The sequence below is a fragment of the Epinephelus moara genome, chromosome 16, assembly GCF_006386435.1.
Source record: "Epinephelus moara isolate mb chromosome 16, YSFRI_EMoa_1.0, whole genome shotgun sequence".
NCBI classification, from domain to species: Eukaryota; Metazoa; Chordata; class Actinopteri; order Perciformes; family Serranidae; genus Epinephelus; species Epinephelus moara.
In genome coordinates this window covers 2,498,231-2,512,124 of record NC_065521.1, presented here as the reverse complement: position 1 = coordinate 2,512,124, position 13,894 = coordinate 2,498,231, and the positions used below count along the sequence as shown (strand labels likewise).

The window sequence follows — 13,894 nt, the reverse complement described above, 5'->3', positions numbered from 1 at the left end:
CAACAACAACAACAACAACAACAACAACAACACTGTGGTTAACAATAACTTTATTATTATGGTTTGGGAAAGATCATGTTTGAGCCTAAAAATCCAACTTTGACGTCACCGTCCCAACAGGAAATGCAGTGACGTCTCGGTAAAACACAACTGCTTTTGGGTCCTATAAAGCTGCTGGAAGAAAAGCGACAGGACGCTAAATCACAACCAGTCTTGTTGTTTGTTTGTGATGAGCAGTGATTTGCAGCATGGCAGGCGTCCCTCCGAGGTCAGGTCTCCTAGTCAGCTCATATACTACGTATCTTTAGTAACACTGATATGTATGAAATGTACAATTAAACATGTTCCTGGAGGGATGTCAGCATTGTCTTCTGGTAACTGGGGTGAGTTTGTTAGCAGTTTAAACTGTGCAACACTTTATACACAACCCACCTCCACCAGCGCCGCTCACACATTAATGCATCAGCGTTAATAGTCCCTTTATATATACAGAACCAATGCCTCAGAACCATCTTGAGGATCTCATGGCAAAACCCACATCACCAACAATGAGGTGATGAGAAGGGCAGGGGTGGCGCTAGTGTCTGACATGGTCTCTGACAGGAGAAGAATGGTTGGACACGTACTCCGACTGCCAAGAGAGAGACCAGCAATGGACTGGGTGCCTGAGGGCGGCAAGAGGAAGAGAGGGAGGCCAAAGAAGACGTGGAGACAGACATTTAAGGAAGACCTAAGATTGGTGTCAGCTGGCATGTTGCAAGGAGGGTTGCAAGGGACCAGAGCAACTGGAGTGGACTCGTCACCCAATGTTACAACAGGAACGGGAGGAACTAAGTCTAAGTAAGTAAGATATATAAATATTAAGACTGTGACAGGAAGCACAATGAGAACTTTCATCTTTGTTACTTTAAGATTTACGTTGTTGTATACGAGTGTTTCCTCCTCCCTCTGACATGAGAGCAGCTTTGCTCCTCTGTGAGGCGCAGCTCCACTTCACACTTCAGCTAGATCTCGCCATCCTTCCTGGAGAACTGGAACACGCTGAAAGAGAAGGAGTTGGACGTTCCCTCGTCGCTTTCCTCCCCCTCCACCGTCGAGTCTTTGCCACATCTGCTCAGAAACAGGAAACCACACATGATGACATCAGCAGCATCAGCAGCTGATCCTGGCAGCCACTGACAGAGTCTCACCTGCCAACGATGAGGTCGTATGGTGAAACTCCATCAGCTGACTGCTCTCTGGTTGCATAGCAGGATCTGGTCACCATGGCGACCTTGCTGTCATCCAGCCCTGTCGTCACCCAGATCTTCTGGAGTCCATAACGTTATCATCCAGTCCATCAACCAAACGTATCTTTCTATCACGAATGAAGTGGTAAATGTTAAAACAAGGTGAGGTTGAAGCACAGGGGCTGACATGGTGGATAAATGTGTGTGTGTGTGTGTGTGTGTGTGTGTGTGTGTGTGTGTGTGTGTGTGCTGGTCTGGATGTGTAAATATGCAACCCTCTGTTACACCTTCTGCGCACCCGACTGAGACTCGTCATGACTTTGCCGTGGCTTCGCAGGGAAGTGACGAGCAGAAACAGCATCTCTTTTGTGCTTGTTGAAAGCACGTGTCAACCTGCCGCCAAAGCCAACGCCACAAATATATGATGACATTCGAAGCTGTGTTTGAAAACCTCACCTGATGCTGCAAATGTAAAAAAAAGTACAGCACTGGTGTTGTCTGTGTTTAGCTTACAGAGCCCTTCCTGGTCACATGACAGTGTCGTGTGAACATAGAAATGTGTGATGAAAGTGAGTCTTGTTTTTTAGTTTCTTTCTTACTGAACAGACATGCCCGGGCAGTCACACACAGTGCCGTCATCTGTTTGCTCAGCGTCACAGCTAGGGGGAGACACTCAGCACATTAAACTTGAAACCTCAATCAATAACATCAATGCTGGATTTATACTTCTGCATCGAATCAACGGCGTACCTACAGCATAGGCTGTGCGTCAACGTGCACCTCCCCAGAAATGTAACTCCACGTCACAGTGACGCAGACCTCCTGTCTGTCTCTGTGAGCTGAAACCATTTCCCTCAGTGGAAACAAAGCTTCGATTTACTTTAATTTCACAAATAAGAAACAATAAATTGTGAAGACAATAAAGCCTCCACACACTGTGTGTGATTTATCCTGGCTGAAATATGAGCAGAGGAAATCTCTGCTAGCTGCTAGGCTAATTTATACAATGTAAAATGCCATAGGCTTGTGCTAATAACGTTAGCATGTTGTATTTGTGGGGAAAATGTGTCCAGATAAAGACAAGTGTTTGTCTGTGAATGCTGCGAGTTATAGTGAACTTGAGCAGCTGGAGGTGGAGTTAACCTTGGTGGTGTTTAGGGCTCCCAACCTGAATCCAAGGCTCTGGGATGGAAGGAGTCGAGCAAACTTGGGTCTTAGGTTTTGCTCCAAGGCGGAGCCAGCTGTCCTCGTCTGGGTGTTCTCCCCGAGTTCCACTTTCAGGTCGGCAGCCAACACACAGCCACGTTCATTAACAAGACCGCTTTATCAGGAGCTTGATTAGAATTATCTCCAAAACAAAAAACAAAAACCCTGAAACTGCTAGCCTAGCCGCAGGCTAAAGACAAGGCATAGCAGGAGTCAAGGTAAGTTAGTCAAGGAAAGGATCAATACTGTTTGTTTTCATCTCTTGTTAATTTTTCACTGAGACCGGTGTTCAGTTGTCCACAAGTGCCCTCTGCTGGGCCTCGTTGGGCTCAACACATTGTGACTTTGTTAGCTTGGGTGTAGCCTCAGAAGAAACAAACCCTGTTGGTGTCTGTGAGCTTAAAATGAAAGCGCTCGACTGTAACATCTCAGTACCTGCGCTCATTGTGGAAGGCCGGGCTGATGACTCGGTCATGGGAAGCAATGTCATGAAACATCTGATTCATGTGCACAACCTCAAAGCTATGCCCTGTCTGCATGTGTGTCTCATGATCCATAAAACTTTAGCATTTATTTATTTATTTTTAACACAAAAACCTTTAAACTTTGTTACTGGAATTGTTTAAATATAAACAAGGAGGTTTTTGTGATGATTTATCAAATGTAAATCAGACATACACACCTCAAAATAATACATTAAATATAATGTGGCTACAGGCATTTGGCTCTTTCATATCAAGTATTTATTGAGTATATTTACAGCTGTGCATTTCACAATGTTTTAGAACAACTGGTTTTTAGCAGAAGAATGAGGTCTATTCCTGACATAAAGTCACTCAGCTGGTAACTGGCCAACACAGATTTTCACCTGTATAAAGCAACCAAAATAAAGTTGTTGTTTTTTCTTTAATGAGGAAAGCTCAGATAATTGTCATATTAAGACAAAAGAGATGAAAAAAACCATCAAAAAATACCCATATTAACATTTTTTTCAGTGTATCAAACATTTTTTTTTAAAAATATATCCTTGCTTTAAAATATCATCAAAGAGTCATTTTTCTCAACCTTTTAAGGGTTAGTTGGTGCCGTGCACTGTATTACTCCACTGGCTGGACTTCTTACAAAAACTCGGGAAGAAGGCAATTAGCAACGAAGACGAAGTGTTAGTTGTGTCTTCCATAAATCTCTGACAGTCTGACCCAAACAGACCTGTGGAGTAATACAGTGTGCAGCAGCAGAGGAAGAATACAGAGGTTTTGCTGTTAAGATAGAGCAGTCTGACAGCGAGGTAAGGCACTGGAAAAATCCACAATATAGCGTCCTCTCACACTGATAGGTGAGCCTCTTTTAAGATGGCTAAACCACGTTTTGATATCAACCCCCGTCCACAGCAATGTCACTGAGCTTCCCTGTTGGGACTCCTGCCTGCTATCCCAAACTGGGGGCAAGCTGACCGCCATCTACTGACTATAAATACGTACCTCATACAGCCCCACTTCATAAATCCCAAACTATCCCTCTGACTAAACATTCATCCTAAAATAACGATATCACAAAGTACAAAAAGATCAATTCTGCCGACTCATAATATTGACAGAACAGTTATGGCTCTGTTTGTTTTGCCACATTACAAAAATAATTTATTCGTGATCCCAACAGAACAATCTGATGTGGGGTGTCAATCACAAATATGAGCACCATGAAAGTATAGTACCTCCAGAACAAGAGATACAGTCACATGCAAAAGTTTGGGCACCACTGGTCTAAAATCTCGTTTGCTGTGAATAGTTATGTAAGTAGAGGATGATCTGATCTCCAAAAGGCATGAAGTTAAAGCTGAAACATTTCTTCAATAACCTTAACCACCTTAACAGGTGTCCCTTTGCTCACTGGGTCCAGAAAGTGTCCACAGGACATGTCTCCAAAAAGCATCAGGCTTGTCTCGATGTCCCTTCACAAACCTGTGAGTCTGAATTTAGTGGTGAGGACACAGGAAAGGTTTTCTTCTGATGACTCTTCCATGAAGGTCATACCTGTCCAGGTGTGTCTGCACAGTACAACAGTGCACCACCACTCTTCCTCTCTCACAAAGTTTTCATCTTGAGGAGGAGGAGCCCATGGCTGCTGATTGTTGGGACAAGGTTTCAGGAGTCAGTTGAAATTAGCATCACCTGGCCTTTCCTGATGATGACTGTGAACAAGCCAGAGCCCTAACAACCTGATTAAGGTCTGAGACCCTGGTAACAGTTGTCTGAGAGCTCAAATGTCTTGGGGTGCCCAAACTTTTACATGGTGCTGCTTCCTTTGTTCACTCTAAATTGTACAAAACAAAAATAATACACTGATCTAGCATGTTTCATCTTTACCTTCATGTCTTTTGAAGATCAGTTCATCTTCTACTCACTGAACTACTCACAGTAAAAGAGTTTTTGGCCAGGGGTGCCAGAATTTTTGCAGCCACTGTCATGATCTCCACATAATTATTATCAAACATTGCTGGCAGCTCTTGGCCTCCATATAAACTGACTACCTCAATCACAGTATTAGTACTCCAACTGCAGTGATACTTTCATTTTTAACATGAAACATAAGACAGTTATTCCCTGATGAGCACAGTTCCAGCACGCTGACCACCAGTTCACCATATTTCAAACTTGTGTTTGTCAAAGCATGTTCTGTCCACAATCTTGTTCCCGAAAAGTCTGAAAAACACCAAAGCAGAGACAGAATAATATGTGTAACAGTGTTCATTCAACTGATGTAAAATTAGGAATGATCTCTGTGTTAGCCTATGATGTCTCCATAAATGCTTACCTCACAGTGTGAATGGAGGGGTTGGTGGAGACCAGTTGGAGTAACGTGTCAGTTGAAGCATCAGTGACGTTATTGTGACTCAGACTGTGAAAAGTGACACAGAGGTACATTTATTACTGTACGTTCTATCAGCCGGCTGCTGCTGGAGGCAGAGCAGGTACCGTCCAAGCACACGTTATGTTCACTTGTGTTTCAGTCTGCTCAGACCAGCTCGTCACGACACACCTCAGACCTCTCCAAAATCACTACAGCAACAAAAAACAACTTATGTTTTGCTTTTGCTTCTTCAGTCAGTCAAAATCCTCTGGTCATCACCAGGTATGTGCACCGTATCATCTCTAATGAAGCACAGCTGAGTATCTGCAGTAATTATTTCAGTTTTCTCACCCTGCAGCATAACTGACCGTCCTCTACACATAGAGCATGTCACAGAGGAGAGCTCTAAGAATTGTAAACCGACAAATTATTCATAAAATCACAAGCTCTCACATGTAGAGTTTTGATGGAATATAAAACTGTACAATAAATGCATGAAGTCAAAAAATAAGTTGCTTTCAGAAGTTGTTCCAAATAAGAGTGAGTCGGCGTGAACTATGAGGAATTTAGATGTTTAAGAAAAACAAAGTTTAGAGCAAATGCAAAACAGAAATGTGTAACAGTCAAATGAGTGAATTTGTCTTGAAAAGGAAATGAAAATGTGTAAAACGCTTTGTAAATATTTAAAAAATAAGATTATCAAAAAACACAAAACTGAGGCATGAACACTACTGTGCATGGACTTTTGGTTAACAGTGGCCTGCAAAAGTTCAGGGATCCTTGGTCAAAATTTATTTTGCTGTGAAAATGATTACCTGATCTTCAAAAGGCATGAAAAGGTGTCATCAAAATGTACAATTTTAGAGTGAAATACAGGGAAGCAGCACCGTGCAAAAGTCTGGGCACCTCAAGACATTTGAGCTCTCAGACAGCTTTTCCCAGGGTCTCAGACCTTAATGAGCTTGTTCACAGTCATCGTTAGGAAAGGCCAGGTGATGCTAATTTCAACTGACTCCTGAAACCTTGTCCCAACAATCAGCAGCCATGGGCTCCTCTAAACAGCTGCCTAGCACTCTGAAGACTAAAAGACCTGATGAAGACTAGAAGAAGATAGCAAAGTGTTTTCAGGGAGCTGTTTCCTCAGTTGGTCAAGTCAGTAAGAAATGGCAGTTAACAGGAACTGTGGAGGTCAAGCTGAAAACTTTGTGAGAGAGCTGCTCGTAGGATTGTTAGAAAGGAAGAGTGGTGGTGCACTGTTCTACTGTGCAGACACACCTGGACAGGTATGACCTTCATGGAAGAGTCATCATTAGAAAACCTTTCCTGTGTCCTCACCACTAAATTCAGCAAGAGCACAGGTATGTTTGGACAGAAAACAGGGGGGTGGATGGATGATGCTTTGGGCTTGTGTTGCAGCCAGTGGCACGGGGAACATTTCACAGGTAGAGGGAAGAATGGATTCAGTTAAATTCCAGACATCACAGCATCTGTAAAAACGCTGCAGATGAAGAGAGGATGGCTTCTACAACAGGACAATGATCCTAAACACACCTCCAGATCCACAATGGACGACCTCAAGAGGAGCCAGCTGACGGTTTGGCCACGCCCCTCACAGTCCCCCGACCTAAACATCATTAAACATCTGTGGATAGAGCTCAAAGAGCAGAGCATGAAGACGGCCCAAGAATCTCACAGAGCTAGAAGCCTTTTGCAGGAAGAATGGGTGAAAATCCTCCAAACAAGAACTGAAAGACTCCGAGCTGGATACAAGAAGTGTTTAGAAGAAGGGGGCGCTACTGAGCACTGACCATGCAGGGGGCCCAAACTTTTGCTTCAGGCCCTTTTCCTTTGTTGTTATTTTGAAACTGGAATAGATTGAAATTAAAAGTTATCTTGTTCAAAATATCTCAGAAATGTTTCATCTTTAACTTCATGCCTTTTGGAGATCACTTCATCTTCGACTTACTTACCTTCTCACAGTAAAAGAAATTTTGACCAGGGGTGCCCAAACTTTTGTATGACACTGTATATAATATACATACCATAATATATACATACAGTCTGCATAAACTTGCTTTGGTTTGTCGCTGTTCAAAAGTAACGCCATGCTGTGAAGGCTGTCAAACGGTTATTTTTTGAAATCATGATTAATCTCATTTTTAATAATATGTTTATAATTCCATTATTTTGCATTTCAAAACAGTTTTGAAGTTCATATTCATGATTAACAAACACCAACTGTCACCTGAGAGAGCAGTGTTTGTGTCCTGTAAAATTATTAAGCCAAACCCTGTTCTCTTTTTTCCTCGACCCAAACATGTGTTTTTGTTGTTGAAAGAAAAAAAAGAGTCAATTTGCGGTGTTGTGCCGACATAGCGCATTTATTTTGAAGGAGACTGTATGTAAACATTAAATTTCCTGAAGTGTATCTTGAAAGAACTTGACATGGTGTCGAGTACCTTGCACGTAGTATGTGGACTTGGAAAGACGTTTTACATTGTATAATTTAAAACTACGGTTCAAAACATGGAGGTTCAGGCTGGTTATTGTCAGTTTTGTGTTAGTTTGTGTGTTACACATCAAGAGGCCTGATGTATTTTGCTATTGAGGTTTAGGCATGGAATATCCTGTGACGCATATATAAGGCATCATGACAGTGAACAGACTTGAGTGTTTATCTTTGAAGGAACATTGTCCTCCAGAAAGCTGTCTTGCTGTCGTCTCAGCTCTTTAAACTGTGAGAAGCTGACATTACCGGCTCTTTTTAAAGCACACACAGACCTGTTGCTGTAACAGATTCTCAAATACTCACTCCAGGACTTGTACTTTGTGCAGATGTGCGCTGAGTGTGAGCAGCAGCTGGTCAGTGAGCCGACAGTGACTGAGGTCCAGCTCTGTCAGCTCTTCACACGAGTCCAGCATCAGGGCTAAAGCTCCACAGGCCCTCTGATCCAGTGTGGAGTGACTGAAGTCCAGCTCTCCACCCAAGGCTCTACAGAGGGACACTGCCCGTCTCACTGTGTCCCTCTCACTGTTCACAGGAACCAGGGACACCAGCTGGAGGAGGACAGCTTTGCTGGCTCTGAACAGGAGAAACAGAGTAAAGAGCAGACTGTGACGATGCAAGAACATGAAAGCAAGCTTCTTCTCTGGTTGCAGGCATTTCATGGTCTTCCTCACCTGAGGCGGACTCTGTTTAGAACAGGAAACAGCAGGTCCAGTCCGCTGTCCTCCACCTCACAGTCCTGCAGGATGACCTGTGTGTCCTGGCTGCTGTGTCTCAGGACGGCAGAGACGGCCCTGCAGTCGCCAGCAGTCAGACTGAGAGTCTCACTTTGATCCAGCGCCACACAGGAGGAGCAGGACAGATCCAGCCTGTGCTGCACAGTCCTGAGCAGGTCGACTGCTGCCCCCTGCTGGACGTCAGAGGCAGCACAGCAGTGGACCAACCTCAGCAGCAGGCTCCTGTCAGCACTGGAGGGAAAAATTCAATGAAGATTTTAATAAATATTAGAACCATATAGTTTCACTGATCAGTTACCAGAATGTTCTGCAGGTTCAGATTTACTCCAAATAAAAGACACAAATAATGTTACTGTAAAACTTCAAAAATAGCCCGGGCTATTATCACGTACATCAACAGGCCTGTATTCAGGAGAGGCCTCTAGTTCCTTTCAAACAAACTGCAGCTCAGCAAAGATGGGAAATACAATCAAATTGTTTTTTAAACCAGTATGAACATTATTTGTTTAAAAATTAGGCTTCAGATAATATATCAGTTATGAGTCATGAGGGCCCGAGCACCAAGCAGAGCGAGGACCTTATTGAAATGCAAGGAATTATTATTATTTGATTTGATTTAGCTCCGAGAGAGAACACTTCAGAGTTAGGACACTAAGGCACTGAGGATTACAGCACCTGGCATACCGACACAACTCCACTTTATCCTGTTAAAACAATATTCATAACTTAGAATAATTTTCATGAAAAACTCTTTTGATTCTTTTGATCTGAGGACCCGTACGCACTAAAGGAATATGACTAACTTACAGGGTAATCAAGGAACCGACACATATTCTGACTTTACGACAGCTTCAGAGGAAACGTGGGGAGTCACCGTGTTATTTTTCATGTCTCTTATTTACCATGCTTTTAAACCTCAATGAATTATGGTCGCCTTTGTGTTCATGTTTTTAGTAAAATGAACTGATGTCTGAACTGTGAAAAATGTAACTGAGCTAATGATGTGTAGCATCTTCATATTACCAACATTTTTAAACATTTATATTTGTACGCACGCTCTTAGCAACTGACTAAAGTTAGCTCAAGTCAGTAGTTTTATACATCCAGAGAACTTCTATAAAAATGAGCTGCTTGGCAACCAGACCAGGCCTCTAACTGAGACCGGCCTAAGTAGGGAAGTAAATGCCTGTCGGGGCCTTTAACTGAAGTTTTACAGTAATTAAAGGATAATTGTTATTTGAAAATTATAATTGTATTATCACAGCTTTTGTCATCACGTTAATAGAGAAGATCTGTGAACATGATGACATCACTTACAAGCATTCTGATTGGTCAAGAAACAAGCAGTCAGATGATCAGACAGGGCAGAAACAAACCTTGCAGTTAGACAAAGTAATTTAGAAGACAAAACAAAGGTAACGTTATGACTCAAACACCTTACACACGAAAAAGACAAACGTCCTGTTTTAATGTTGACCCACTGTACTGACCGCTGTTGTGCATGTCTAACATCTCAAGGCTCACTTTCAGTGTGACTTCTACATAAAGTGGTTTAAAAGTGTTGGTTTGTTTCCAACCTGTCTGATTCCTCGTGTTTGTCGACCCATCAGACGTCTTTTCAGCTCAATGCTCACAGATCTCAGCCGTTAACTTGGTGAGTACTTTGTGATTCTAACTGATAGAGTGACAGACAAAACTACTACGAACCAATCATATATGTATATTATACTAATGAAAGAAGACCCATCCAGGGCACCAATGTCTGACCTGAGCTGAGAAACTCTGTCCAGTGTAAAGAGGATAGACTCTGTCTGCCCTGCTGGTATGGAGCTCCACAGGAGGTTTAGTTTCACTCTGACACTGTGTCTGAGGGTGAAGAGCAGAGCAGCACAGTCCACTGAGTCCATCTCTCTGCAGCACAGGTTGATCACATGATCAAATGACCTCAGTAAACTGGGTATAATGGGACTGGCACGAGCTTCATAGATCTCTCTGATGGCAGTCAACACAAAGCTGGGGCTGAGCCTGAAACCAGGACACTTTGTTTAGTATAAAACAAGCCACAACAGCAACACATGGAAAAGAATAAATAGGACAAACTGTAAAGTGATCACCTTTTAAACACAATCCTGTCCAGAAAGGGAAGCAGACGTGTGATGCTCTTCTGTAAGAAGCTGTTCTTCCTCAGGTTCACAGTGAAGGTCTGAGATGACGACTGCTGCAGCAGATAGTGAAGAAGCTCCCAGTTCACACAGCAGGAGGTGAGGTCTCCACCAACCTTACTCAAGAAGAACTGGGTCAAGTGCTTGTCCTGGATTTCATGCAGGAGGAAGAGTAGCTGCTGGAAGATCTCCTCACTCAGTCTGCACATAAAAATTAAGAATATATGTCAGAAATTAAATGAATACATTTTCATTCATTAGCATGTGTTTATAAGGCTCAGGAAAGACTTTTACTTGACTGTCAGAGGGCCATCATGAAGCAGCAGTGGAATGACACCCTGAGCAGGAACACAGAACTCAGTCAGGTCTAACCGTCTGACTGTCCAGTATCTCAGCAGGGACGCCACATTACTGACAACCTTCAACAACACTCTCTCTGATGGTTTGGCTCTCTGAGGTGAGAGAGAAAGCTCTTCGATAGTCACCGGACAGACCACTCTCCCTCCTCTTACCCATCGACACAGGAGCAAGGCCATGTCATTGGAAAGCCTGAAAATGAAGACGACCGTGAAAGAAGCAGATCTGACATTAATTATTGTCACCACGCACTAAACATTCAAACTGGACAAGACGGTGCTATCAGGAGGAAAAACAGTAATTATATAAATCTGTACCTCAGACTGTGAAGACGTGTTGTACGTCTGAAGAGGACGGAGGCTCCTCTGACAGATATCTTCCGTGGTGTGAGGATGAGATTCACATCCAATCCACAAAGTACGAGGACTCTTCCCACAGTGCGGCAGGTGTTCAGGTGCAACTCCCCTGTTAACAGCAGGGTGAACCCCAACAGCTGCAGCAAAGAGGCCAAATGCTCGGCCTCCTCTCTGGATCTTACAGAGATTAATGTGCACACCCTCTGGAAGAACTCTGGACCACAGCTGAAACACAATAATATGGCAGAAGTGTGAAAACAGCAAAGGTAAAGTATGAGACATACTGTGTTAAAATCACTGCATGTATAATGTAATTCAACAAGGATTAGACTTTGAAAAAACACATACATTAGGACATAATAGTCCATTTCTATGTGTGTTATTAGCTGTGATGATATTTTGATGTAAAACAGTAAGAGAGACCATCACTGGTGCTGAAGAAGAGCTGAACTCCTCATCATCAACACAATGTTAATGGTCTCTGTTGCTTACATTGCTGGAGCTCGTTGGATCACATCATTATAGCTGAGTCTCTCTTTACTTTTTACTGACTCCACAGATGACTGATGAAAACAGCCTCAAAGTAACAAACTTGGTGCTTGATGGAGTAAACACAAATCAGTTCATGGGAGATGAGCAGCACTCTGTCACAGTGTTGCTGAGGGTGTTTGACCTGCACAGAACTCTGGGTAATTTAGGAAGAAGTACATCTGGGTGCATGGAATAAAGGCATGCCATCTATAAAACTAAACACAGTGACAACTGAAAATGTACCTTCACCTTAAAACTACCTGTGAGCTGCTGTAGATGTAAGAACACAACTTGACAAATGTGCACTGAAGTCACATGAAGAACAATTCATTTACCTGAGCTGTGAGATATAAGGCACACACTGTAGGAAGCTCCTCACTTCACTCTCTTCATCTGACCAGCCTGTCAGCTCCACTTGTTTCTTCTCTGATTGGAGTTTCAGCACTTCCAGGAGGATGGAGGTCTTTCTCTTTGAGAGGTCTATGACCCAGACTGCAGGAGCTGACTGGAAAACTGACTGTACTGATGGAAGGACACTCAGGCCTGTCTGAGTCTCATAGTCCTTCAGGTGAGAGTACAGATCCAGCAGGAAATCACTCTGATGTTTCTTATCATCATCATCATCATCATCATCATCAAACCTGTCACTCAAAGGGAATCTCTGATATGAGCACAGTGATGATAACAGCTTCAGTATCTTCTCTCCTGTCTGCTGTTCTCTCTCTGCTGCTGCACAGAACAGATTCCCACAGAACTTGACTGCACCTGAGTCTCGACCCCAGGGATAGAAACTGCAACAAGAACAGAACATTTTGTCATGATTTGATGTTGACAACAGAAAAAGAGCCGTGCCTCACTGATACAGAGTGTATCTGCTAAACACCTACAAATACCTGCTAATTAGCATAATACAGTAAAATCAATCAACCTATGGTAATGTAACAGTGCTTTGATGGGGCTGTATGTGGACTTTGAAAGACTCTTATAAAATGAACATACTGATCATTTGTTTGAAGGAACCATTTACATCATGCTCTAAAGGTGTATCCTCACCTCTGTAGTAAAACACATTATGTTAGACTGATAAACTGATCCTGAATCAACAGGTTGGCTGAAAGGCAGACTTGACCCACAAGTTTTACCATCATCTTGTAAAACTATCAAACTTCATACAGTACTAGAGGAACAAAATGAAGAGCTCTCATGGTAAACTGATCACATCTTGATGACATGGAGATTAATTACAATATTGCTCATAAACCACCTGAATAAAATGCTCTCAATCACTCCTCTAAATCATTCATCCTTCAAACATCCTGCTCACTTACACTTCAGTTATTGGCTGAAAGGAATGTTTGATCCACATTATTTATGAATCAGTTAGCTCCAAAGCCTGAAATACTGGACCACAAGTTGTTATCTGCATCACTCTGTAAAACTCTATAAAACCTGAAGAGGAGCAGTGAGGCATAATTAGCATCTGCAGGGTTAACTCCCTCATGTCTTCATCACATGGTATTTAGTTTGAAAGGATAAAAAAACACCTGTGAATAATCCTTTCATTCACTCCTCTGGATTATTCTCTGTTCAAACATCCTGCTCAGTCACTGCACATTGATTGGCTGTCATAGAATCAAATCAGCCAATCAATCAGCAGCCAATCCAGCTTTCATGACCAATCACATTTTGTGACAGAATATGTTTCAGATTCAGGGCCCTATTGAGATGGTCTAAAATGCAAAGCGCCAGGCGTGCAGCGCGTGGGCGTGTCCCAGTCACTTGCTAGTTAGACAGTGCGTTTTTAGACTGGGCGTGTCCCAGTCACTTGCTAGTTAGACAGTGCGTTTTTAGACTGTGCAACATGGCGGAGAGTCTGAAAGGGTTGGACTTACTCTGTGAATTAGTCATGGGTGTGTTTTGGGTGTGTATCATTCAATAAGCCAATCAGAGTGTCACCTCT

The 13,894-nt window shown here is 42.8% G+C and overlaps 1 protein-coding gene across 2 annotated transcripts in view; it reads right to left on the bottom strand.

Moving 5' to 3' along the window:
• Positions 1-3,161: 3,161 nt before the first annotated feature.
• The window catches only part of LOC126403551 (uncharacterized), a 21,989-nt gene continuing 11,256 nt past the window's right edge, over positions 3,162-13,894 (bottom strand). For both annotated transcript variants that reach the window (XM_050066284.1, XM_050066285.1), the window contains exons 6-14: positions 12,270-12,725; positions 11,365-11,628; positions 10,985-11,239; positions 10,643-10,891; positions 10,296-10,553; positions 8,466-8,759; positions 8,098-8,367; positions 5,250-5,333; positions 3,162-5,137 (exon numbers count right to left, since the gene is read on the bottom strand). In XM_050066284.1, coding sequence (XP_049922241.1) covers positions 5,074-5,137; positions 5,250-5,333; positions 8,098-8,367; positions 8,466-8,759; positions 10,296-10,553; positions 10,643-10,891; positions 10,985-11,239; positions 11,365-11,628; positions 12,270-12,725 — 2,194 coding nt within the window. In that variant the 3' untranslated portion in view covers positions 3,162-5,073. The remainder of the gene's footprint in view (positions 5,138-5,249; positions 5,334-8,097; positions 8,368-8,465; positions 8,760-10,295; positions 10,554-10,642; positions 10,892-10,984; positions 11,240-11,364; positions 11,629-12,269; positions 12,726-13,894) is intronic.